Below are 26303 nucleotides of genomic sequence, written 5' to 3' on the forward strand. Positions count from 1 at the left end.
CAAAAATAAATTGAGATAGGCTGAAATGGGTTTATAGTAGTCAGTGTTGCCTGCTAATGTCCCACATTTTTATATTTTTTGTAACAGGTATGGCTATAGTAATTGACATTCTTATTTGAATATCTATGTTGATCTCTGCTGATGTTCTGTTTTCATTAATTTCTGCTTCTATTCCTCAAGGTAGCTCTTAATTCACTATAACTGCAATTATATAACATTGCCATGGCAATTATAGTTGATATTTTTAATCAAAAATTAATTTGGTTCTGCTCAAGTTTTAAACATTTCTAATTTAATTGTGTTAGGATGAAGATGTTGCAGATATGAAAATCCCAACTATAAATGCATGTCCCAGCCTAACTGCAAAAAGCAAGATATTTTAAATTAACACATTACAGAACTAATCCATTTATAAACTCAAAACCTAGTGTTCATGGAAACGTCATTCTGCATTACCTTAAATCTAAATGACATTTATTTACATACCCATACATCTTCAGATTTCAATGTACACTGCCTACATGGAAATAAGATTCTGCTTTAGCACTGCTCCATTTTTTTCATGGTTCTAACTAATATTTTGGAGAAATCACCAAGAAGCACTGTTATGGGTCTTCATCACATGATTAAGTAAATTCTTATTACAATGTGTTTCTGTAAACCTATTAATCACGTTTTGTACAAATGTAAATTAATCACACTGTGCAGCAAATTCATAGTACAGTAACTCCCCACTTAACGTTCTCTCACTTAATGTTTCAATTTTATGTCTCTGCTCCATTACAGAACCTGCTTGTTTAAAGTTGTGCAATGCTCCTCTATAACGTCGTTTGGCTGCCTGCTTTGTCCATGGCTGGCAGCCCTCCTACGCACCCCTCCCGAGAGCCTCCCGCCCACTGGCGGTCCCCACAGATCAGCGCCTTCCCCCTGATCCCCCTGCCAGCAGGAATCAGCTGTCTTGAGGTGTTCAGTAGGCTAGGGAGATGGAGCGAGGATGCGGAGCGCAGCCTCCCACCTCCCTCCCCTGCCACCTACCAGCAGCAATCAGCTGGCCTGCGGCGTTCAGGAGGCTTGGGGGAGGAGCAAGTACACGGTACGCAGCCTCCCCCCTTACCTCCTGAATGCAGCAAACCAGCTGATTGCCGCGGGCAGGAGGCAGGTGGAGCACGGGGAAGGCGGCGATCCATGGGGTCTGCCAGCGGGCAGGAGGCGTGGGGGAGGCCCACGTAGGGGAACTGATGGGGGCTGCCAGCCTGTTTAATACATATATTAAATTCCTTATTTAAAATTGTTTAACATGTATATAATGCCTTTTGTCTGGCAAAAAAAATTTCCCTGTAACCTAACCCCCCATTTACATTCATTCTTATGGGGAAATTGGATTCACTTATCATTTCGCTTAAAGTCGCATTTTTCAGGAACATAACTACAGCATTACCCTAGTATTTAAGCACCAGTGTATATTGGCCCTAAACAGTATGTTTTGGAAGGATAAAAATATATTATGCCCCTTCATGGGACATTTCTTCTGTGAATACTTCTATTTACCCTGCCATAAAAAATTGCTTTTTGTGAAGGATTTAAACCAACATCAAGTGGAAGCTTGATTATACATCTGTATAGCTGAACTAGTTCTGTTTTATACCTAAATGCAATTGTATAAAATTGACACTGGCAGAAAAAGATCCCTGACATACTGTAAGAAATATCCACTGCACTTGAGATTTTACATCTAACAGGAACTTTGCATATTTTCAACTGCCAAAGGCTTCAAAAGAAGCCCTCATTAAAAGAAACAAATGTAGTTACAAAATAAAAATATTGAAAACTCAATGGCCATATCCATTTACATAAAAAAAGTGTCAATTCTCCAGAATATAATTCAAATAAGTATTTGCTGGCATAGTAGATCAGCAATACCTCCAATACACTGTGCTAATGGAAACCTAATGGAAACACTAGACGTCCTCTTTCTGAGCTAACAAAGCACCATGCAGAAAATTCTCCATTGCAGGGGAGTGGGAGGAAAAGATGGCAGTTTTGTTGCTCCACAGCATTTCTAAAAGCCATCCCAAAGAACATCATTGTTGTCAGTTTTGCAGGAAGCTGACCATATCTTACTCTTCCAATCATGTTAGAAGTGCAATATATGTGACTGACAATATGGAAGGCCTCAGGGAGCATAGATAGAGAAATGAAACCAAGATTGGCCTAATACTGTCAGCTCCCTTGGCATGTGTCCTGCATTAGAAAAGAATAAGTAGTAAAGCCTTTCCCAGATGTTGGGTAAGCAACTACTCTTAAAAATACAGTTAGAAGCAAACCCTGAATTAAACTGAATATGGCTTTTCATTTTGCAAAAACAGGAAGCACAACATAATATAAAAGGTTCCTATTAGTATTTCTTTTACAAACATTGCTGCTGTTGCTGCTTGTGTGGAAGTATACACAGGCATGGAAATAAAAAAACATTGCCGAATGCACGCATATAGAGAGTATGCCTCCAAGCCAGAGAGTCTGGGGACAGCAGCAGTCAGAAGAAGTAGCTGTTGCTCTTTAGAAAGGATGCCTGCATTCCATTTCCCTGCAGGCAGGAGAGAGCTAGTGCTTATTTTTCCAGTATGAAGAGGAAAAGAGGCAAGAAGGAAGACTCTACAGTGTTAGACAATTGGTAAGAGTCTGAAAGTAAGGTGGCCAAGAAAAGAGGTCTATTTAAAAGGTAGAAGTGGTTAAAGAAACCGAAATTACAAAATGAGATTGTTTGTAGAAAGTATCTAGCACCAGGAGATTATGGAACCCAGGGGGACCCATACATACGGACATAAAAATACCAAGAAAAATAGTGGCAATATGTTGGTGTAGACAGAAACACTTTGAATAAATGAAGGTGTCAGACTTGTACAATATCAATTACTTTTTTTAAATGTGAAATTACACTTTATAATAGTAACAGTATCTTTATCGACAGCTCGGTCGCTCCATGTGGAATTACGAAACAAACCGAAAATAAATTTGCTCACTATGTGCGCTCTTCACTTACGTATTTAAGTGCAACCAAGCGCCAGGATTTCCAGCAAATACTGATAGATTCAGTGAACCTATTGCTGCAGAAAGCACAAAGTCATTGAAAAAGCTAAATTCAAAATTATATTCCAATTAAAGACAAAAAAAGCTTAGTAGCTGTTTTTAAAAGGAGTAGCCTTTGTACAGCGTTATCTTCACATTGATTGCTTCTGTATTTTGAATTTCATAATAACGGTGCTATTTCCACTTATTTGACAGTGCCATGAAACAAAAGAAGGAGCAGCTATTAGAGCCATAAAGATCATCCAGTATGAGATTCTAATGAACGTTTTGGGAAACAATTTTCTAATAATGTGATCAAAGCAGTAGTTGTGTTTGTGGTCGATTTCCCCCCCCACCCCAGTTAGGAGGGATGCAGAAAACAAAAACCCGATCAGGCTACACATAAATTAGAACATAAAAACGGCCATACTGGGTGTGACGTTGCACTCTATATGATTTTATAAAAATATGCTAATGAGTGTGAATATAACGTAACTGGAATATGCTTCATGCAAAAGGTCTCTTGTAAGGTACCATTACAAAGCTTATAATCTACTGAGTGTGATCATCCTATTTGTATAAATGTATCGCTCTTGTATCTGAAACCAGAAATATGAACCCTGAGGTCCTATTGTAGTTATGCAAAGTGTGGGCCATTAATGGTGGTTTGGAATCTTGATGGTTCCCATTAATCAGGACAATTGTCTGTAAATGGCTCTGTTTTACTTGTAAGTCTTCCTGTATACCTGTGGGCTGGCAAGTGGGTAATGAAGTCTTACAGTGACATGTGATCATGTCACCTGAACTGGAATCCATCTTTAAGATGGTGCTTTTCCATTGAGAAGAGGGGTGGCAACCCAGAGGGACAAAGGATTCCCGCCTTATGCAAAAGATATATGTGGGTGGAACAGAACAAAAGGGAGAATCATGAGAAATCCCTGAGCTACCACCTGAGCTGGAACAAGGGCTGTACCAGGGGAAAGGATTGTGCCCGAGGAAGGCGTCCAGACTGTGAAAGAAATTTATTGAAACATCTCTGAGGGTGAGATTTTATCTGTATTCAGTTTTGTTACTGTACTAGACTTAGACTTGCATGTTTTATTTTATTTTGCTTGGTAATTCACTTTGTTCTGTCTGTTACTATTTAGAATCACTTAAATCCTACTTTCTGTATTTAATAAAATCACTTTTTACTTATTAACCCAGAATATGTATTAGTACCGGTGGGTTGGGGGGAGAGCTGTGCATCTCTCTCTATCAGTGTTATAGAGGGTGAACAATTTATGAGTTTAGCCTGTATAAGCTTTATACAGGGTAAAACGGATTTATTTGGGGTTTGGACCCCATTGGGAGTTGGGCATCTGAACATTAAAGGCAGGAACACTTCTTAAGTTGCTTTCAGCTAAGTCAGCAGCTTTGGGGCATGTGGTTCAGACCCTGGGTCTGTGTTGGAGCAGACAGGAGTGTCTGGCTCAGCAACACAGGGTGCTCGAGTCTCAAGCTGGCAGGGAAAGCAGGGGCAGAAGTAGTCTTGGCACATCAGATGGCAGTCCCAAGGGGGTTTCTGTGATCCAACCCGTCACACTGGGTCAGACCAAAGGTCTATCTTGCCAGTATCCTGTCTTCCAACAGTGGCCAATGCCAGGTGCCTGAGAAGAATGAACAGAACAGGTAGTCATGGGATCCAGGTCCTGTCGCCCAATCCGAGCTTCTGGCAAGAAGTATGTTTGTATAATCTACCTTTTGACAGTATTTCCCACCTCCCACCCCACCCCGAGTAAATATGCCAGATTGTTCAAGTACATGGTTGACATAGGCCAATAGTCTTCTAGTGGTTTTGTAGAGAAATAATTTCAGCTTTGAGATACAGTATGAATTTTCCATTAAATAGAGTGTTGCTAAATGCGTGGGAGCACTTTTAGATGAGTGTAGCATAAGAGCACGTCCATTTCAGTTGCACAAGATAGTTTCAAGAACAGCTCTCTAGGGCAGTGGTCTCCATTCAGGGGTCCGCGCACCCCAGGGGGTGCACGAGATGATCCCGGGGGTGCGCGGCAGCAGTAGTGCCCCCAGACGGCACTGGGCAGTTTTTTTCCTTCGGCAGCAGCTCTGCACGTCCACAGCTGGTGATCTCCTCCGGCGGCACGCCTGCAGCAGGTCTTCCGGTCTTCTTGCTTTGGTGGCACGCCTGCGGCAGGTCACCTTGGGGGTGCACGAGCCAAAAAGTTTGGAGACCACTGCTCTAGGGAACAATATTCTTTATAATGTAGTTAAAGCTTCTTTTTCTCTAGGAGGAAGTTTCAGATACTGCAGCTGGGTCCTGAACTGGAGAACACCTGGTCTCCATCTGTTAAGGACCATCTGTTCCTGTCCCCCAAAACACATTTTAAAGTTGGCAATGAATATTATTTCTAAACTAGAGATTTTAATACCTCAGGAGATTGAGTAAACCTGCGTTATGAAATGTCTGATCAAGGACACAGCTTACATATTATTCTGAAGGTGGATGTGGTTCCACAGCTGGAAGCTCTTCAAAAAAAAAAAAAAATCTATGTCCTTGTCCCCTGCCTGAAGCACCTGGGCACAGTGTACTGGAGAGTCCCTTGAAACATCAGGATATGGTGTAAAACCTCTCACTGGGCAGGCATTTCTTATGAATCAAACAGAACTGGACCCTTGAAAATTTAGAGGTTCTAAAAACAGACAAAGGGGGACTGTACCACATACCCCATTTTATTTACACAGTTAATGTCTGTAAACTGTGCCCAGACATGATTCTGACTAGCTCAACATGTTTGTATAACAATAAAAAAAAGGCTTCAATGCTCAAAAATCACACTGGCAGAAGAGGTTTAATTTATGTTTGATGAACACTTAGTCACATAAAAATGTTGCAAGTTTCTGTCCAGAGTTCATTTCTTGGACCATGAATCCGCCATGATTCTGACAGAATGGCTTTGGATTTAACTGAGCAAGTGGTTCCTATCTGGGAGTAAACCTCTCCTATTTATGTTACAAAGTACCTAGCTACCGTGAAATAGAAAGCTGCTTTGACCCTATCCTTTTGTTTGGTTTGGTGCATGCTCACAATGTTTTATCAGTGTCTAATTTCTCCCACTGGCAATTTAGCTAAAATTCTGTATTGGGTAAATAACTGGGATTACTTTTTCTAACAAACTGTCTTGAAATGTTTTCCACTCCTCTAAGAAAATTGCTTCTCTTTATGAAGTTTTCCAGGAAATAATCTTTGGGTCATTTTTTCACTTCCCTACTGCTTCTTTGCTAGCCATGGATTTGACTCTTATCCATATATAGTACACTTAACTACAAACACCAGAGCTACACAATGATGCTTTAAAAATACCAATATTTCTCAAAATGCTTTCCTGTCTAAAGAGTGAGTGATTAGTGCTGCTTTGCCTAATTCCATGATATGCTGACTGTACCAATGCTAGCAAGCACTGAAAACCTAGCGAATTGTTCGCTCTGTTTTTCTTTACTGTATGGGAAACAACAACAAATGTGCTGAAAAGCTGATATGTTGTGATAATGGTGCACCACAACGGAAGCATACAGTGCTATTGTAATATTCCACCAAAAACACAACACATGGAAGCAGAAAAGAAACTGGGAGAGAGGAAAGGAAACAAAGACAGACAAGGAATGTGAGCATTAGATACCACATACTGACAAACAGCAACACAACCAAGTGAAGCTGGATCTAAAATAACTGCCCAATATAGCTAGACTATAGCAAGTTTAGCATTCTGTTTTGAAAAAAAAAGTTGAAGTCAAGCTAAACGTTAAGTTTCATCTTGACCAGTCACACCAGAAAGTAGGTTTTCTGACTCCAAACAACACGAGGACTTAAAATATAAATTTAAGTATTCAATTTCCAATTCCTTAGACTAACATCCTAGTGTAGCTTTCACACTGTATAGTTTATAAATAGGCAATTCAACTTTGGAATAGAAAGTAGTAATTATTTTGGACTAGCAATACTCAAGTTTAAACAGGGAAATAACTAACAGAGCAACAGGAAGCATTTTATGTAGGCAGAATATAACTAGTTTAACTAATCTCGCCAGGACAACTGCTTTGTATACGTGATTCAGATGCCAGTTTTGCATTCTTACACAAGTTTTACATTGGTTTAAGTCCACAAACATCAAAGGAATTATTCCTGATTTACACCAGCATAGATTAAAATGATGAATAATCAATCCCCAATAGTCTACGCTTATGCTTTGGTGAAGAGGACTAGGAACACTTTCAGAAGTAAGTTACCAACCTTTCCATAACTGTTGCTCGTACACTGACTCTGTGTGTGTGTTTGTGTACGTGCACACGCTCCAGTGCACAGTTGGAGAGTTTTTCCCCATAGCAGTACCTGTTGGGATGGCATGAGCATCCTCTCTTGCCTCGCACCCTGCACGCAGGCATAAAGGATGGAGTCACCACTGATCCCACTAAGTTCCTTCCTATCGGAATAGTCCAAAAGACAGAAAATGAGGGGAGGTTGTGGAATGGACACATACAAAGTATCTCGAACTACTTACAGTGGAAAGAAAAGGAGTACTTGGGGCACCTTAGAGACTAACATTTATTTGAGCATAGTTTATGCTCAAATTTGTGAGTTTCTAAGGTGCCACAAGTACTCCTTTTCTTTTTGCGAATACAGACTAACACGGCTGCTACTCTGATGCTTACAGTGGGTAACTCACAAGCAACCCAAACTGGGAGGTGGGTTTGAGGTTTATTTGAACTACTTGTCCAAATTTAACATCGTCTCTAGATTGTTGAGCGAGCACGAGAGCGAGACAGCAAGCGCATAGTGAGAGGCAAACATGTAACATGATGACCTATCTGGTGGCTTCACATTAGCCAACTGGTAACATAGGCAAATACAACTAGATCTCAAAAATGATATTCTTTGAGTGGAAAAGGACTTCCTCTCATTCTGTTCATTGTATTTGCGGACAATTGAGTAGAAAACCTGAAAGATTTAGTCTGTTCCAGATAAAACTCTAAAGCTCTTTTAACGTCCGGAGTGTGAAGTCTCTCCTAACCATTATTACCACGAGGCTTTGGAAAGAAGGTTGGTAAGAAAATTGCTTGGTTAATATAAAGTGTTATCCACCTACTGTAAGAAACTTTGGGTGATGACTAAAGAAGACTTTGTATACAAAACTGTTTACAGAGGGTCTGATACTAGTGCGCTCAACTCCCCGAATCTCCTGGCTGATGGCTACTAAAAATGCTATATTCATTGAAAGGTGCAACAAACAGCAGGTTGCTAGAGGCTCAAGGGGAGGGCGGGGGGGGAGAAGGGAAGCAGGGGTGGCATTTGTTAAGACAAGATTCAGGCTGCGGGGGGGTGGAGAGAGGGGGGGGGGGGGAACAGGGTTCTGTATGTGCAGAAATAGCCTGTCCAATCTCTTTAGAAGTCTTAGACATTGGGTTTGGAAAAAAGAGCCGTTATCAATAGGTAGCTGGAACACCAATATAGCTGCTAAGTGTACTCTGATTGAGCTAATTGCCAATCCTTGATGTTTCAGGGACAGAAGATTATTCAGCACACACTGAATAGAAGTGGGGACTGGGGAAACCCCTTTCAGTTAGGACCAAATGGAAAAACCTCTTTCGTTTAGCCAGATAAGTAGTTCTAGCTGACGGTTTTCTACTATTCAGCAGCACATCCTGAACTTCTCTAGAGCAGGACTCCTCCACCAATGTTAACCATGAAGACTTCAGGTGAAAAGCCTGAAGATTGCGGGGGATGGGAGAAGGTGGCATGAAGCGAGTGTGACGGAGGGGGACTGACTGATAGGTCTTAGAGCTCTGAAAACCAGCATTGACCAGGCCATGCCAGGGCAATCAGTATAACATGGGCCTTGTCCTGCTTGACCTTGCATAGAACTCTGGGCAGAAGAGATATATGGGGAAAAGCATACAGGAGAGACACTGACCACAGCAGCAGGAAAGCATCCATCAATGAACCCGGAATGTGGCCTGCCTAGGAGCAAAACTGATGGACATTTCCTGTTGTCTTTCCTGCAAACATATCATTTGAGGAGCTTCCCTCAAATGGTCTGGGCCATGTCTGGGCTGAGGAACCACTCATCATGATTAACAACCTGCTCAGGTAATTGGCCAGCATATTCTGAGACTTGGGAGGCAGGCCGCTTTCAAAAGTTGCTGATGAAGTCTCAAAACAGAATTGTTTCCCAGCAGGCTAATGAGGACCAGCTCCCACCCTGTTTGTTTACATAAAACATGGCCATTGGATTGTCAGTCAGCACCAACATGCCTCTTTTCCAATATGTGGAAGGAATGCCATGCAGGATAAATCAATAGCTCTCAACCAAGGGCACTGGAACTGGGAGGCCAGGGCCTTCCCACTTTTTGGAAGTGGACAGGCCTGGTCCATCCACTTTTTTACCATGGGTCTCCCCGCCCCCCAGCAAGTAGAGGGTCCATGGCTGCCGGACCACTCCAGCTTCTGGTTTGGCCAGGGACAGGGTGGGGCCTCGGGCGGAAAGGGCCACAGACAGGGTGGAGGGCGCTGGGGAAGAAACTGAGTGGGAGGTTAGGGGCAGCTCCACCTTTTATACCTGCATGAGGCAGCAGAGAGGGCTCGTGCTGCCACGATTGGTACCACTAAGGGGAAAACTGACAACTGTACACTGGAATGCACGCACACCTACAGTGCAATGGACGTGTGAAAAATCACTCGAAGATCAGTTGTGCACTTTTCTGAAACATGTATACACATAGCATTTTCCATACCTAACCTATATTAACTTCTCGAGGTAAACAGAGCTAATAACTGAGTTTTGTGGAAAGAGGATAAGCTGAGAAATGCATTAAGAGATTGCATAAGGACTAGAAACATTTTAACATTTACCATTTCAAAATATAAAGCAGCCTGTGAACAAAAAAATAAAAAAATAAACACAGTAAGCACATACCCAGTCCTATCTCCCTCAGTTTAAAGTCCTGTAAGCTTGTGGTGTAAAGCTGTTTATTCAATTCCCACTGTGGTCTGACTTTTGTTAAGAATGTAATTCCTCAAGGCCAGAATCCCATTTACATTACATTAACTAAAAGACAAAATTTAAATGTACATTTAACTACAACTGAAAATCTAAATTTATTTCTGCTGTATTTAATGTAGACACCATTTTTACTCAACTTGGCAGTAAATATGCAAACGAATGCTCAAGTATTAGAAAAATGAGCATCTACCTTTTTTTTTTCACCTTAGCATTTCCTGCTTTTGTCAGTTTCTTAAGGCCAATTTTAAATACGGAAATAAGCACAAAATTTTTAGAAAATCTAAAAGATTTAAGATGTGAAAAAATAAAGCATGAGGCTACAGGGAGGATTAAGATTTGGCACAAATATGGAAATTAAATCAGTAGTGATCTGCATTAAATCACACAGTTAAACCAGTTAACGCACTGTCTAGAGTTCTTCATTACACCTATGAAATAATTCTAAAAATCAAATTAAGCCCAACTTTCTAGTTTGTAGTTAAACACTTATTTTAAAATAAAATACTGTTTTAAGTACAAACAACAGAAGACAGTGCCTTGAGGGAAATCTTTACTCTTTTGGGGAGGAGGCAGGTTCAGTTACCAAAAGACATCAATTTACCCAAAGAATTTTGTTGTTGTTGTTGAATTTGTATCGTTTTTGTGAAATTGCTGCTCAGAGTACCTTTTTATGGCTTAACTGAGAAGTCTTAACGATAGGGTTTTAAAATGGAAATATTAACTCACTCTTAACTACAGCAATGTGAATGTGACAACGGAAAGAACTCATTCCATTTATCAAAAACAAACATGCATTCGTTAACTCACACTGCAGTGAAAGCATACTGTACTCATTGCTGTCTTTCTACAGAGAAAGATCTCTTTATATAAGGCTTGCTGCCTTACCTCTAGGTCACAGCTGTATTCGGTGCCATCCAGGAGCATCACTTTGCATGGCACAGTTTTAATCTTCTTGGGAGCTTTCTGAGGCGCTTTTTCCATTTTGATTTCGGCTGTCTGTACCTCTTTGGTTTCCCTCTTTTCTTCTACTTTTTGTTTTTCTTCTTGCTCATTGGCAACTTTCTCTACTTCAATCTCTTTATTGTCTTCTTTAGCAGGCTGTAAGAAAGATGTAGTTTAATACAACGAGTCCAACCCTTTCAGGATGAAGTTGAAAGAAAATTCTTCTTTTCTGTACATCAATAATTAATTATTCTTATAACTATCCATTAAGGTTGTGCTCCCAGCTGGTGGTGTTTGGATGCATAATATATAGTTTTTAAGGTTTCCCCTTTTCTCAAAGTTACTGAAAAACTATTTTTCTATCCTAAAGGCCACTATCTTGCGGTTAAAATTCTAGCAGAGGCAACCAGTCTCCCTATAGAAGTCAAAATAAAAGTTACACTTTTTTCTTAAAAGCAACTCAAAATATAATGAGAAATTGCATTGAACAAGACCACATTTAAGAAAAACTCAAGCCATAAGTGACACAGGTTTGTATTTAAGGACTGACATCTGAAGGCAAGACTTTGGAGCACTACAGAGGAGAGGCACATGTATGGCATAGTGCCTCACATTTCAACACCATAGCCACCAGCATCTGAACACCAACCTCCAGGCAGCAAGAAATAAAGACCGTATCCACAATGCACAGTCTGAGAGAATGGAAGAGTAAAGCGTGGAATAAAATAACTGAGATCCTCAGGGCTCAAAAATAACTACAGCAGATAATAAATGGATTGCTTCAGTCACTAAGGTTATGTCTACACAGAAAAAAAACAAAACAAAAAACCCGCAGCAGCAAGTTTCACAGCCCAGTTCAACAGACTTGGGCTCACAGGGTTTGTATTACAGTGCTAAAAATAGCTGTATGTGCACATCCTGGCTCAGGCTGAAGCTTGGGCTCTAGCCTGAGCCAAAACATCATAGTGCAAATCCATGTCTGAAGAACTGCCTGGCCTTTTTTTTTTTTTTGGTGGCTATGTAGACATACCCTCAGTAGCACATCACTAAAGTCAGCCCAAGCAGAAAAACCTGCACAAAAGTACAAACAATGAGCCATATTAATCCCTGGTATAATTTCAATACATGACATGGAATTCAGAGGAGTTACAGCAGCAATAAATCTGGTTCACTGACTAGCCGTTAATATTTTCATTAATTTATTATCTTTCCACACCTGTGTGTCAGCACTGCTCACAGAATGCTTCTCCTCCTCCTTGTCATCTTCTTTAGTCTCGTGTTGACTCTCAATTGTTGCTTCTTCCAAATTTCCCTTTGGCTGAGTCATGTCCTCTGGAAGTTGACTTTCCCTCTCCTCCGCTGCCTGTCTCTCCTCTACAGGTTTTTTCTTGGCTTCATCTTTGGGCTCCACCAAGTTATAGGATTTTTGTTTCTTAAGCCATGGGGGGATAAAGCGAGAGATCCCCTTGCCTTCAGGTGGATCTTTTTCCTTCTTCTGACTGCTTGGGCTGCTTTGGGTAGCTAGTGCTGGGGAAGAAGGAGTACTTTGTGCCTCTTCAGAGAGTATCTTTTCAGACTTTTGATTTTCCTGACTCTCTATTGCTTCCTCATGTTTTTCGTTGACTGCATCTGCCCCCAACAGCTCAGATTCCTTCTTTACTTCAGTCTCTGGGCCAACTTCAGTCGTCATGGTCACAGGTTATGCTAGAAATCCAACAATAAAATATTATTATGCATTGTTTCAACATTATACTTTTTGGCTCTCAACACCATTCATAGGAATTATCTAAAAATTAAGGCACCACAGATCAATTTTGTTAGGATTAAAGAGCTGTTTTAATCCATCCTATTTAAAGATCTTCAACCAAAAATAAAAGTAGCAGCAGACCAAAATCTGCTGCCATATTGGACATCTGGAATTTTCAAAAATGCTTATGCTAAAGAGATACATGATGCTTCAATGCACCACTGCTTTCCTCTTGGAAAAGTGGTGGGAGTGCTTCATGGTTCCTAGAATTAACACGGAAATACACTTGCTACAATAGGGTGCTCTTAATGTTAAAGACAGACTAAACATAAGAATTGTTCAGTATGTAACTTTCACTCTTTTCCTGCAGGCTTTTCAAAGCAGTCTAATGGAGCTCAAAATTTCAGGAGGAAATTTGGGCACCTAACTCTCCTGGGCTTGTCTGAAGATCCCAGCCATACACTGACATCCTGGCCTCATTTAAGTCAATGGAAGTTTTACCGTTTACTTCAAATCATAAAAAAGTTTAATCCATAGTGTTTACTGCATTTTTGTACATTTCCAACTTGATAAACACAGTGCGTAGGGGGAAATTATTCAAATGAAAAGTTCTCTCCCCTCTTTTGTGCTTTTCAGGAGTACATTTCCAATCCCATCACCATTCACACCCAGCATTCTAATTAACTTTAATCAAAATATTAAAGGCTATTTTAATTGGAATAGCTACATGGTCTCCTTGTTAAAAAATAAATTTAGTTGTGTCTTCCTTTCTCTGTACCAACATGTAGAATGCTAGCAATCAAGCCCACATGTTTCACTGCTGCATACTATCAGCTGTTAATGGACAGAATTTTTGTAAATTTTTTATTTTAATCTAAAAATCAAATTTGTTTCATGAATTTGGCAGGATGAGAATTAAAAAAAAACCACAAAAAACCCACCTCTAATTCCCTAAAACAACTTGAACTCAGGGACAGAGAAAGTGGAGTGCATCCCTATTTAATGCAGAATGCCTTCAACAGACCTTGAATCAAGTCTGGTCTCTGAGTCAGAAGTTGACATAAAGCACCAGAACATGATACTTTTAATCCCCATACATCTTTGCCCAACCCTTTCTTAAAAGTTTAGGATAAACTATTGGCATAGCTAGATGGCCTGAAAGTCAGCAGATTGCAACAGAATTCATTCTAACCACTGACACCAACAGGGCACCCCACTGAAATATGCCTTTAAAAACAGTAGATTATTAGTTCAGGGCCCCTACTGATCTCCACAGATGCTAAATCATGCAAGGACAGAGGTAGTTTCTACATTAATTAATTTAGCGATTTTAAGTCATACATGCCATCTTAAATTGCACTCAGAAACCAACTGGAAAAATTGGGGTATTTTATTCCCGGCAGGGAGCACCACCAAGTGGGCTCCCAGCTTCTGTAGTAGCTAATGTTTCCAAATGGACTTCACGTCTAACCACAAATGGAATGAATACAGTAAGCCAGACTGAAGTTACAAAGATATGGATAACAAATGAGAGCTGCATCCACCTAAGAGGTCAAACCTTTTTGTCAAATGGAAACTGCCACTACTGATGCTTGGACAATCAAAAACAGCATATGGTGCCTTTATTTAACACAGTTAACATAACTCATTTTCACCAAGAGTCTTGACAGATACACAAGGCACAGTTTAAAATCAACTACTCATTATTACAGTTGTGCTGTGCAACCAGGCATGACCAGCAGCAAGAGAATGGAGGTCAGTCAAAGCATTGCATGTTTGGGGCTACAATCCACCTCCGCCACCAAAAGTAGAACCAAATAATTAAAGGACACTTCCTGGAATAAGATACTGTAGTAAGTGAAGTTACAAGCATGTTAACAGATAATATTTGAGTCCTACAGTCTCATAACGCAGAGATTTGATTTAAGCTCACATTTAAATACTCAAGTTTATACTTGTTATTTTCCCTAAGTGGTTATAAAAATTGAAGGAAAGAACTTTTGTCATGTTTAATAGATTTCTAGTGGCACTGAATGCTGCTTTTAAATAACTGCCTAATTTCAAGATTAAAGCAGAATTTAATTTGTGATTTAAAATATGGACTGTCCAAATATTTCCCTAAAACTAGCTTCTAAATAAATCTATGATTTCAGGAAACGCCTGGATTTAATGTAAATTATGCCAAATCTGAAATGCTAGCTATAAATTTGCCAGATTCTGAGAAATCATTCCTTCAGAAAACATTTGGGTACAAATGGACAACAAATTCTATAAGAAATCTGGGAATTCAAATCTCAACCAACCTAGAAGAGTTTTACGATTTAAATATCAAACCACTACTTCAGCAAACAGAAAAAGATCTGGAGCGTTGGGGGAAATATGCAATTTCTTGGTTGGGAAAGACCAGCCACAGTCAAAAATGAACATTTTGCCAAAGATACATCTTTCTTATTTCAAAATCTTTCTGTAATCATCCCAGATAAAACTCTGGCAGGAACACAGAGGATGTCTTTAGAATTTATATGGAATAAGAAAAAAACCCAAGAGTGAGTGCAGACACTTTGTACAAACCCATTGAACGGGATGGACTAGCCGTTCCAAATGTTCAATGGTACTTGCAAGCCAGCTAGCGTGCAAAGCAGTAGGGAACATTGAGCACTCTGTCCCAGCCCAACCCAGGTCTTTACGGAACACGAAAACTGTGGCAGTGTAAACATTCCTTGGCTACCAATTAATTTAAGAAATAAAAAAATCACTCTCCAGAAATTATACATTTCCTTTTAGCAAAGGCTATTCTATGGGCTTGCGGTAGAACTGAAGATAAAATAAATTCTTTCCCTTCACCAATGACACCCATTGGAAATAATCCTGATCTTAACCTAAACCATGAACCAGAGAGCTATAAAGACCAGAAGAGCCATGGAATACATATGGTTGTCCAGCTAATCAGTAAAGAATCTTTTCTAAAAATTTAGACATCAAAACTAACTTTAACTGACCCACTCTCCTGTGGTACCCGTACTGTCAAGTTAGACACTATGTTTCTCAACTTTCTAAAACTGTTTTATACAGAAAACTAACTTTAATAGAAGCAATGGAATCTGGTCAATTAGGAAACTATCCCCAGTTGTTAAATATTTACGACTAAATAACCTTTTAGTAATCCTCCTAGGGCTTCCTAGCAGAAAAATTGTCACACAAAAGGAAATGAATTATTTCTCATCTGCTAGGCTACCTCTCACTGGAAAAAGAAAAATAGTCCAACAATAGAGGAATAGTTAAATATATATATATATATAGGGGAGGTTGTTATAGAAAAATTAACACACCAATTACATACCCAGAAAAAAATAGGTTGAGAATTATATACTTTAATAAATAGCAACCAAATATCGAATATTAAAAGTACATTCACTAGCAAAAAACAGCATACCTGTTCATTTTTTTATTATTAAAAATTGATAGACATGCCGCCTTTGTGAAATATGTATAATTAGAGATTTCACTCAATTTAATAAAAAACTAGAAACAATGTCATCGGTATTGTAATTTTGTTCACTCTGTAATATGGTAACACTGCAGAGAGGTCTGATGATTACATTACTGTATATCTCTAAACAAAAATTCACTGTTGTAATGATTGTTTTGTTTTACATTTACATGGCAAGGATTTTTTGAGTCTGTTTATACTTCCTAAAAGTGACATACTTACTTAAATAGCAAAATGTAATTTGACGAGTAGCAACGTATTTCTACTTTCTACTCATTAGCACTACCAAATTACTGTTTTATTTCTCTCGCATGCACATATCCATCCCAACACTGCTACCAGAGCTAGAAATTAGCTTTTCTGGGAAACAATCCACAAATATCTGCTTGCCAAAGAAAACTGATCTATTAGGCATTCTTTTGTAAGTATAGTATAATCAAATTGTAAGCTTCAGTGTTAACTGTGCAGTGCCAATTGAAACTGGTTAGCTAGGAAATGGTAATCTAGCCTTATGAAAAAAATTAAGTGAACTGCAAAGTGGCATCTTCTATTTGAGAGCACATATTCACATATTTATTGTTCCATCTACCACCCTAAAACAATATTTGTGTATCTATATAAACTGCATCCTCCTCCCTATCATTATAAGGGGTATGCGTACACAAACATTTAGTTCACAGCAAAGCTGGGGTGCTAGCCTGCTGCGGACTACCTGTCCAGGTGGACTTGGCTGACAGGGGACTAAATCAAAGCTCATTAACAAACTATTAATGTACATGAGCAAAGTCTACATGGACAGCTAGTCTGCAGCAGGCTAGTGTGAAGGAGATTCATACCCCAGCTTGCCAGAACTGAAGTGTTGGTGTAGACAAACCAAACCTTTTGGAGGCTATCATCGTCTCTTCCGAGAGCACGGACCATACAAGTTGTAGTGCACATTGTGGGCACTACAGGAATCCTTTCTGGTGAAAGGCTAAAGTCTATTTTATTTTAAAAAGATAGTTCAGTAACCAAATAGCTTTCCAGTTTAAGAAGGAAGCAATATTCTATTCAGCATCCAGTCTTTTCCCCAAAAGCCTCGAATAAGACTTCATAAAATTTAAAATTGCTTCCGCTTTAGAGTGTTTTAAGTTTCATACTTCCAGCATTTTGAGCGGTCCCTCATAATGCTCTATTTTTCCCGAGTTAGCTAATCAATTCTAAAATGCCCATCACAATGTATTGAATTTTACTATGGTGTGACTAAAATCGCTGGTATTTGGCAAAAAGGCACTTTATTTTAGATTTAATAACAAATTTATTGATTTGAGTTATGCCTGTGCTACCTATTATGGGAATTCAACATTCAAAAACAAAATGTGTGTTTTTGAGACAGTTTGGGGAATATTTTTATGTCATTTTATTCATTTATGAATCTCATTTTTTGTGAATATCATTTATGCTTGTACCGTGCTTTGTGGACTAGAACCTCTATTTTGTATTTGATCCTACTTTGTCTCTTGTATGAAAAGATCGTTTAAGATGGTATATGAATAGCCTGCTTCAGATGTATAACATAGCTGGAGGAGGAGGGAGTGTTTCCTCACCTTGTGAAGTGCTAACACAGAAAGTGTCATCCAGCCAGCTTTTAACTATTGACTTGTTAGGGATTCTTGTCCGCTTTCCCTTTCCTCCCCCTATGTAACAAGGCATACTGTGCACATGAACTCAGCATGACTGGGTCATGAGCTTTCACACTCGGGAAATCATGACTAAAACAATGTTTATAACCACAAGGACTTCTGTGTACAGGGACTGACTGCTGGCAGCAGCAAGAGAAACCTGCTGCAGGGGAAACAGCACTCTCCACCTAACTTAAACACGGACATAGCTCAGACGCAGATAGAGGGGGGAATTCAGACGAGGATGCAATTGTGCTCAGGTTTACGTTGTTTTTCCATAGATGTGTGCACATGCATGTTTCTTGCTTTCGCTGTTACATGGTCCCTGAAAGGTGTAACTAGAGAAACAAGAACTCACTCAGTCAGGTGAGCATGTCTGCAGGAAACACATCTGAGTAACTTGGAAGTTCTGTAAAATCGAGGCCCCAGTTCCAGGGTCTGGACAGCAGGGTTCCAATGCCAAGAGGGGCTCCAGACATGGGATCTGCACCCGACGAGTGCGCCTCAGACACCCAGAGGTAGGAGCAGTGTTCAGTCACTACCCAGAGCTGAGGGGCTTAGCGGCAGATGGAATTCAGTGGTGGAATCACCTCAAACAAACTAGTGTCCATCCAGAAAACAGGACTAGACCAGATTGTGCCAGTTTTCTTTTCAATTCTCCCACACCTCCCCAAGATAAACAAGCCACAAAAATCAAAATCAACCAACAAGAAGAGTAATACTTTAGGGAAGATAAACTTACTGGAAAAATCAGACAGTGGGCTGTTTCTTTCAGCTAAATACACAAGTATTAAAAGAGGGGCCTTGGGAGATGGTTGCCCTTGGGAAAAATGTATGCGGTGGTGACATCAGTTATTTGCCTGTAAGTTTTGAAGTATTCTTTATCCAAACATTACTAGAATGGAAGCCAAACTTTAAAACAGTCACCTTTTTATTTTTGTTTCAAGTATAGTACATCAATTTCTCCATTATACGTGTGTAATATATCCTGGTCATCCAGCCTATGCCAGGTTGGTCTGTCTTTTTCCAAGAGGTTCCTATAGTTCATTGTGCAGCCACCAGAAGTTTAGAAATCACTGTGCTTCCTTTGATCCTGTATCTGAGCTGGTAATCTCAAGAAAGAGGATATTGCAGTATCCTATGAGAGAGATACAGCTGAGATGCAGAAGAAGATACTGATTCACAAGAGTGATTTTGTGATATCTCTACTAAATATAGAGGAAGAGAAAAAATGCATCTATGAGAACATAAAAGTTTCTCTTTTTCAACTAATAAGGTCCAAAGATTCGTTTCCATGGGTACTTCAGCCTGCTTTCAGTTTGGGGCGGACAGAACCCAGACCTTTCGGTCACTGGCAGCAGAGGAATGCCCCATCTCCTAAACTCCCTATGATAAAGGTAACTTCCACAGCCAGGATAATCCAAATCAGATTGTGTTAAATACAATTTGAAGAAAAAGTACTTCTATTAGAGAGAATGTAAATTCCACCAAAAAAATGAACGTAAATCCTTGGATGTCAATTTCCATCTATTCTAGATGCTCCATTTGTCCCCAGATGGCCTATGCTTGATGAAAGGAAGTTTCCAGGTAAGCATGTGTTCAGGTCCACAGATCTATTGCAATGAGATTTTTATAGAAAATGTGACTGTAGGGTGGGAAGCATGATCATCCTTTAAATAGGGACATCCAAAATGAGCTAGAATATCTCCTCCATCTTCCCTTAGGCTCGAAGGTCTGGAGGAGAAGATTTCTGCCCAAAGAAAGAAAATGGTATTGACTAAACTTGGATAACCAATACGAAGATCTTGAACTAATGGCAGTCTAGCAAATCTCAATACAGGACACATGATTACACTGCCCTGAGATTGAGGCTTAAGTGAAGGAGGAATTTTTCTTCCGTTTACTTAAAGGAACGAATGCTATGACAATACCTCTCTGAATTAAAAAGTATATTAATGGGCCTTATTAGAGAAAGTTCTAAACGTCAAATAAATTAATTCTGATTGGAAATAGTAGCCATTGGGAGGCCCTCTCTAATGGACAGGAAGTATAACAATGCCTTCTACAGGGGATCAATTTGAATATGCTGTAATGAGCAGAGTGAGGTTCTAAGGTTATGATCTGTGATCTTGCAGCTTTGAAATAATGTTGATGCCTTAAGGAAACATTTAATGTTGGATTTGTACAAAACTTCCTGCTCTTGAATATGTCAAGTCTCTGTGGTATAATATTATTGACTCTTTTGTTAGGGCACTCATACGCCCACAATAAAAAGCCCTCAAAGCTGTGTTTTACTGGTTTAACGTATTAAACAATGGACTTTCCACCAGTCAGTACAATAAGTTCTATTTGTTGACTTCTCTTTTGGGGTCCATGAGAGTAATAATCCAACCATTCATTGCAACTTGCAAGACCATCCATCCATCTAGGCCCACACAATAGCAGACCTCCTCAGGGAGGTAAAGGCAACTGAAGATCCAACAATAGGTTAATCAGGCCTGAGGACCATAGCCTCTTCAGCCAGAAAGACAAACAGAATCACTAACACTCTCTCATCCTATCTTCTGTACAGTGGAAAAGGTAGGAAAATGTACAGAAGGGACCCTTCCATCTTTGCAAGATGTCATTACCACCTCACATTCTGGGTCCTGGCACACACAGGCTGCAGGACATTTTATTATGGTTTCCAGATGCAAAGAGGTAGATCAACAGCCCACCAAGTTGACTTATGTTGAGTGAGATATTTTGGGGTATAGGAATCACTCTGCTAATCTGGACTTCTGACAAGCAAGTCTTCATGTTCCTTTCCTTCTTGGTGGGAGGTGCACAGAGAGATATGAACTTGCTCTGCCAGGACAGGAGTAGGGGTTGTCCTTCCTTGCTACTATGAAAACCCTATCAGACACCTTGGTTGTCGTGACCAGAACAGGTATGTTAGCTATGGAAGGAGTAGCGTTGTGTGTGAGACCTCAATGAATCAAAGTTTCCAGCTAGTGGATACTGTGCTTTTTCTGGTAGCCATTCCCTGAACTCAATGGGGGAAGATTCCTTCATAATAAAAATCTGATTCTCTACATTCACCAATTGATGGATTAGAGAACACACAGCTGGAGCTAGAGCTACGCTAATGGATGACATAGGGTGAGCTGTGGAGGGGGATACTCCGGATTACTGAAGAGAGATATCACATGAATGATAATAGTCGAAAAATGCCTGTGTCGGAGATCAGAATTCCCAATGGGTTCCAATAAAAATTAGATGTTTGTTTCTGAGACATCTGTATTTCATTATGGCCATCTCCCTCTTCTGTTAACATTTTTCTGAGATGAAAACTTGTACCTGACAGCATTCATCTTCAGTCCAAGCTTATGATAGACTTCCCGAGTATCATGTGTCTTGTGTTTGTACTGAATCCAAGGTGCTTCAGGAACTGCATCGCTGAGTTTTTGCTTCAGCTTTCTTTTTACATAGAATCCGGATCAGAAAAATTGTCTGGAAAGAGAAATGACTTTCCTTCTTCCCTAAAGCCAACATTATTGCAAGCATGATCCTGGAGAAACACCCTGGAAGCATATGTAAGATCAAATGATGACTGAAGATGGATAAGGAAAAAGGCTGCCAGCCAATTGCAGAATGTAAGAATTGTCTGAGGGTGGTAAAATGAGGTGTTGTGTAGACAAGCCTCCTTCAGGGACTTTAGATATTTCAAATAGGACCAGCACTGCTTTCCCTTGATTCACTGAGGGTAGAAATAGGATAAAGAGCTTGCTTCCCTTGAGGATCTGTATCATCAAATTTAAGCTTCACAAGTCTAAGCAGCCATCTTAATGACTGCAAATGGAAAGCAAGAGGAATTCCACATTAGAAATTACTGTAAAGAATACAATCTTTGAATACATTATAGAAAAATTAGTATCTGAAAAAGGAATATATGGTAATGTCCTTCAATACCTTTCCATTGGGGCAATGCAATTATAAACAGAAGACGTGAGACTGACTCAGTTGAGAGCTTCAGGACTAGAGCTGGATGAAGTGAACATTATTTCTTTAACTGGAGATAAATAAATTAGACTAGATATTTTGTATCACTCGTATTTATGACCAGCTAACTGTTCTACTTGAGAGCCAAGTTCAGCTACTTAAAAAAATTCCCTTGCTCATTACCATTTATGATATGTAAATTTCATACCAGGTTTAACTGTTCACAGAAGCATGAGTAACTATTACCCTCTGGCATTAATACCTTTAAGTACAGAACACAGTAAAATCTAATATTCTGGTTACCTTAGTGCTGTTCATTCTGGTCACCACCGTATTGGTTTATTGCAGAGAAAACAATTCTCATAGTATGACTAACCTGCCCACAGTAACCCTCAAGAATAGTTCTTTTCAACTTTCCCTTACGGTACTTGTTGACTATTGGTCTCATGCCATTATTTAGCCTTAGATGGAGTATACCACCAGCTTTAGGCTGCATTTCCAAGCAACCCGACCCCGGTGTGCCAGGAAACCGTTAAGAGGTAAATGGGTGGGGTCCACGCAGCCTGTGGATGGTGTGAGGCCGGCAGCAGCCCCCCAGTGTGCCGGGACTAGGTCATCTTGAAGTCTGATTGCTTGGGAATGCAGCCCAAAGCTGGCGGTAAACTCCATTTAAGGCTAAATACTGCCTTAAGAATAGTGCATGAAAAGGAGTGACAGTGACAAAGGATTACCTAGCAAGCCTGAGATCTGTTTGTTCACTACACTTTTAAACAGGAAACTGCCTTACATGAGGAATAGATAATTGCCTTATAGAACAGACTTCATTACTTCATCTCTGCAACAGGAGAAGCCTACTTACATTAATGACAACCTGAAAGAAACCAGTCCTGACAAATTTAATTGAAGTTTCATTGATACAAATATTCCTATATATTATTCAGGAACTCAAACAGAATTACTACTTTTACTTAGATTGTAAGCTCTTTAAGGTATGTATCTTTGTTTTGTACATCACTGAGCACAATGGGGTCCTAATCCAGGACTGTGGCTCCTAGGCACTACACTAATACAATAATAGTAATAAAACATAATAGCCAGTTCTTGGAAACATGTATTTGAGAACACATGACTAAGAATGATCAAGAATCTGTAGTAGCTATTAGGAACTAAGGTAACAGGAAACTAGTGACTTCTGTACTGGGTAAAAATCAAGTTGTATTTTCCTAAAGCAAATAAGCCAAACAAAAGCAACCGAAGGTTTATTTTTAAACAAGCTGTGCAATATATTAAAATTCTTTTGTCTACTGTGTGATCATGCAATTTCAAATGGATAGCAGAATCAGTCATTTGTCTCCAGAGGCACAAGGTACATGAAGATAGACTCATTTCATGCCTGCTCTTCAAAGACTAAGCATTTGTTAGGCAAGAGAATAAAAGGGGGCAGGTGACTTTAGGTTGTTTTTGTTTTGTTTTAAATTAAATCAGTTTCTTGGTGAAGGATTAATTGAAACTACCATTAGTTTACAAAATGCTATTCTAGCTCAATGGTTCAAATGAGAAATTGTGAACAGCATGAGATAGTACTAGAGACTGATCGATAAAAATTACTCTTACTTTGAAAGAGATTTTGTATACTGTTTTGCTTTTAAAACGTACATTTTTTTTTATGTTTGATCACTGACCAGAATCACAGTAATTGAAACATGGTCAAAGGCACTTTAGGGTTTCAGTGCTCATTTGTGAGCACTCTCAGTCTATCTTTTTACAGTGGAAGAAATAAAGCATTTTCTATTAATTCTTCTTTCATTACCAAATTAAAAACAATTTATTTAGAAGCAGAAAACTGGCTTTTTGCACTTTATCCTTCTTTAGTGCAGACCATCTGCTAACAATACAATTTACTCCTGGGAGAATTATGTGCTACTGTGTGTGCGTGCATAATTAATGAGCCCCATGGATTTCTAATTTTTTGTGCAGAAAAAAGCTGCTGCAGCAATGTTGCTGCAGTTCTGCGTTTTGCTCACCAGAGGGTGCTGTGGCGATAGAACAAAGCTGCAGCTCACGGCCAGCAGGGGAAGAGAGAGAGCTGACTTCTTTGCAGAGCTTGTCAGGCCAGGTCAGGAGACCGGGGCTATGGGGAGACAGACAGCATGGGGTATTGGGGGGTTAGACAGGGCCTCATAAGGTATAGTGGGGGAGGACAGACTGGGGCAGGGGCTGAATGGGAGTGGAGGCACAAGGCCACAGGGGGAGGGAGGTGCAGAGACATGGGGACAAGGGAGTGGCTGGGTGGGGGCACAGACACCTGGGGACAGGAGAAGGGGGGACAGGGAGGGTTGGGTGGGGGCACAGACACACAGGAACAGGGGCGGATGTGCCTGACTGAATGGAAGAGGCTAGGCGTCAGACAGGATCTGCATGGGGGAAGCTCCCTAACAATCCCTTTCCCCCCCCTCCCCAAAACCTGTTCCATACTTTTCCCATCCATACCCAACAACCCTCCAAGTTCACACCCAGGCTCCTTCCAAGCAATTTACTTCTCTATCCCTCAGCTCCTCTGTTACCCCCAACTCCCAAAAGCCTTTGCACTGCTTCTGAAGGGTGTGGGAAATACGGTTCTGTATTGTAGTTTAAATAAATTACTCAGTTCTGTATTAACTTGCCTAGTAAGGAATCTATTTGTCAAAAAACATTTCCTGACTCTTTTTTTGTTGGCTATATTGTTAAAGACATACTTTGACAGGTATTTTGAAATAAATGACCAAAAATAATTGAAACGGGTGTGATTATATGGTGTTATTTTGACAAATAAAATATGCAGAATTTTAAAATATTGTGCACACAATTTTTTGGCGCAGAACTCCACCAGGAGTAACAGTTGTAGATTTCACCACAGATCCATACAGAAAACATTTATATTTTGACAGTCCCAAAAGTAAAATCCTCCTTGGAAGAGCCAATCAGGAATTCACACTCTTTGTGAAAATATCTGCTTTAACCACCAATACTTGAAGGGCCTGATGCATCTCATACAGATTTCTCACTAGCATAACTCCACTGACTTGAGTACAGTCTCTGTTACACCAGTATAAAGAAGATCAGAATCAGGAGGAGTACATCTAGAAAATAGTTCTGTCTATAGTTTTTGCTATCAATTCTACATTTTAAAAAAAATTATATTTTACCACCTAATACTAATGGAAAAAAGAGTTCTTGTACTGTATGGTTGTGTGTAGTAGAGATCATTTTCTGAAAAGGCATGCTAAAGAGTAATCCAAATATAAAGAGCCAGTTCAAAAATATTAAAGATGCATATCAGTTTATAGCATTCAGAATGTCTTGTTAGCAAACTAAGTGGACAGGAAATCCAAATTTGCTCTTCAGTTGTGAAAGATGACAATCTACTACAGTAGGAATTAAGATAGGCTTTGCAAACTCTGGGAAACAAATTACTAACACAACGGATGTGGTTTCCAATTTCAGGATCCTTGAGATACAAGCCAAGAAAAAAAAGCCTGCAAATTAGGTTTATCCAGTAATTAAAGTAAGCCAGTTTCACTTTATTTATCTTAATTGTATCGCTACCAGTTTACCCACTACTGGTTTGTTTCCCAGTAATAGCTCCAAAATTAAATTCAAATTAGGCATGATATCTAATTTTTGAAAAATTTAGCTTCCTATAGGCAAAAGAAATTGATTAAACTTGCACTGGTCCCAATCTTCATTTTAACAATGATAGACTCTTTAAAAATGGACAAAACCAAGACAGACTATATTTTAAAAACTTTAGCATGATAGTTCAGTGAAATTTAAAAACAAAAAGTTTTAATTAAGAGACACCTACATCAAATACTTCTCAGACTATATAGCTATTCTATTTACATTAACAACTGTTTAAACAGGTTTTAGAGTAGCAGCCGTGTTAGTCTGTATTCGCAAAAAGAAAAAGGAGTACTTCTGGCACCTTAGAGACTAACCAATTTATCTGAGCATAAGCTTTCGTGAGCTACAGCTCACTTCATCGGATGCATCCGATGGAACTGACATCCGATGAAGTGAGCTGTAGCTCACAAAAGCTTATGCTCAGATAAATTGGTTAGTCTCTAAGGTGCCACAAGTACTCCTTTTCTTTTTGTTTAAACAGGGAAGCTAATTATGTATACCAATAAACCTAAATATAAATATTTACATACTAAAGCTGGGAAAAAGCAGCCCAAACAGTGCTTATGACAACATAATCGTACTAAATCCCACTCAAGGTGCACAGACTAAATAGGAAGACAGCAGACTCAACTTTAGTTTGTTTGAAAAGCAGTCATATGACAAAAGCCTGTCAGAGCCAATCAGCTTCCCATACT

At 39.6% G+C, this 26303-nt stretch overlaps 1 protein-coding gene across 13 annotated transcripts in view; it reads right to left on the reverse strand.

The window, feature by feature from the left end:
* The window catches only part of EPB41L2 (erythrocyte membrane protein band 4.1 like 2), a 289024-nt gene that overhangs the window by 125397 nt on the left and 137324 nt on the right, over positions 1 to 26303 (reverse strand). For all 13 annotated transcript variants that reach the window (XM_084624357.1, XM_084624353.1, XM_084624364.1 and 10 more), the window contains 2 exons: positions 12283 to 12770; positions 11010 to 11222 (listed from right to left, as the gene is read on the reverse strand). In XM_084624357.1, coding sequence (XP_084480483.1) covers positions 11010 to 11222; positions 12283 to 12756 — 687 coding nt within the window. In that variant the 5' untranslated portion in view covers positions 12757 to 12770. The remainder of the gene's footprint in view (positions 1 to 11009; positions 11223 to 12282; positions 12771 to 26303) is intronic.

This window comes from Lepidochelys olivacea (assembly GCF_965140295.1).
Source record: "Lepidochelys olivacea isolate rLepOli2 genome assembly, chromosome: 3".
Classification (NCBI taxonomy): domain Eukaryota; kingdom Metazoa; phylum Chordata; order Testudines; family Cheloniidae; genus Lepidochelys; species Lepidochelys olivacea.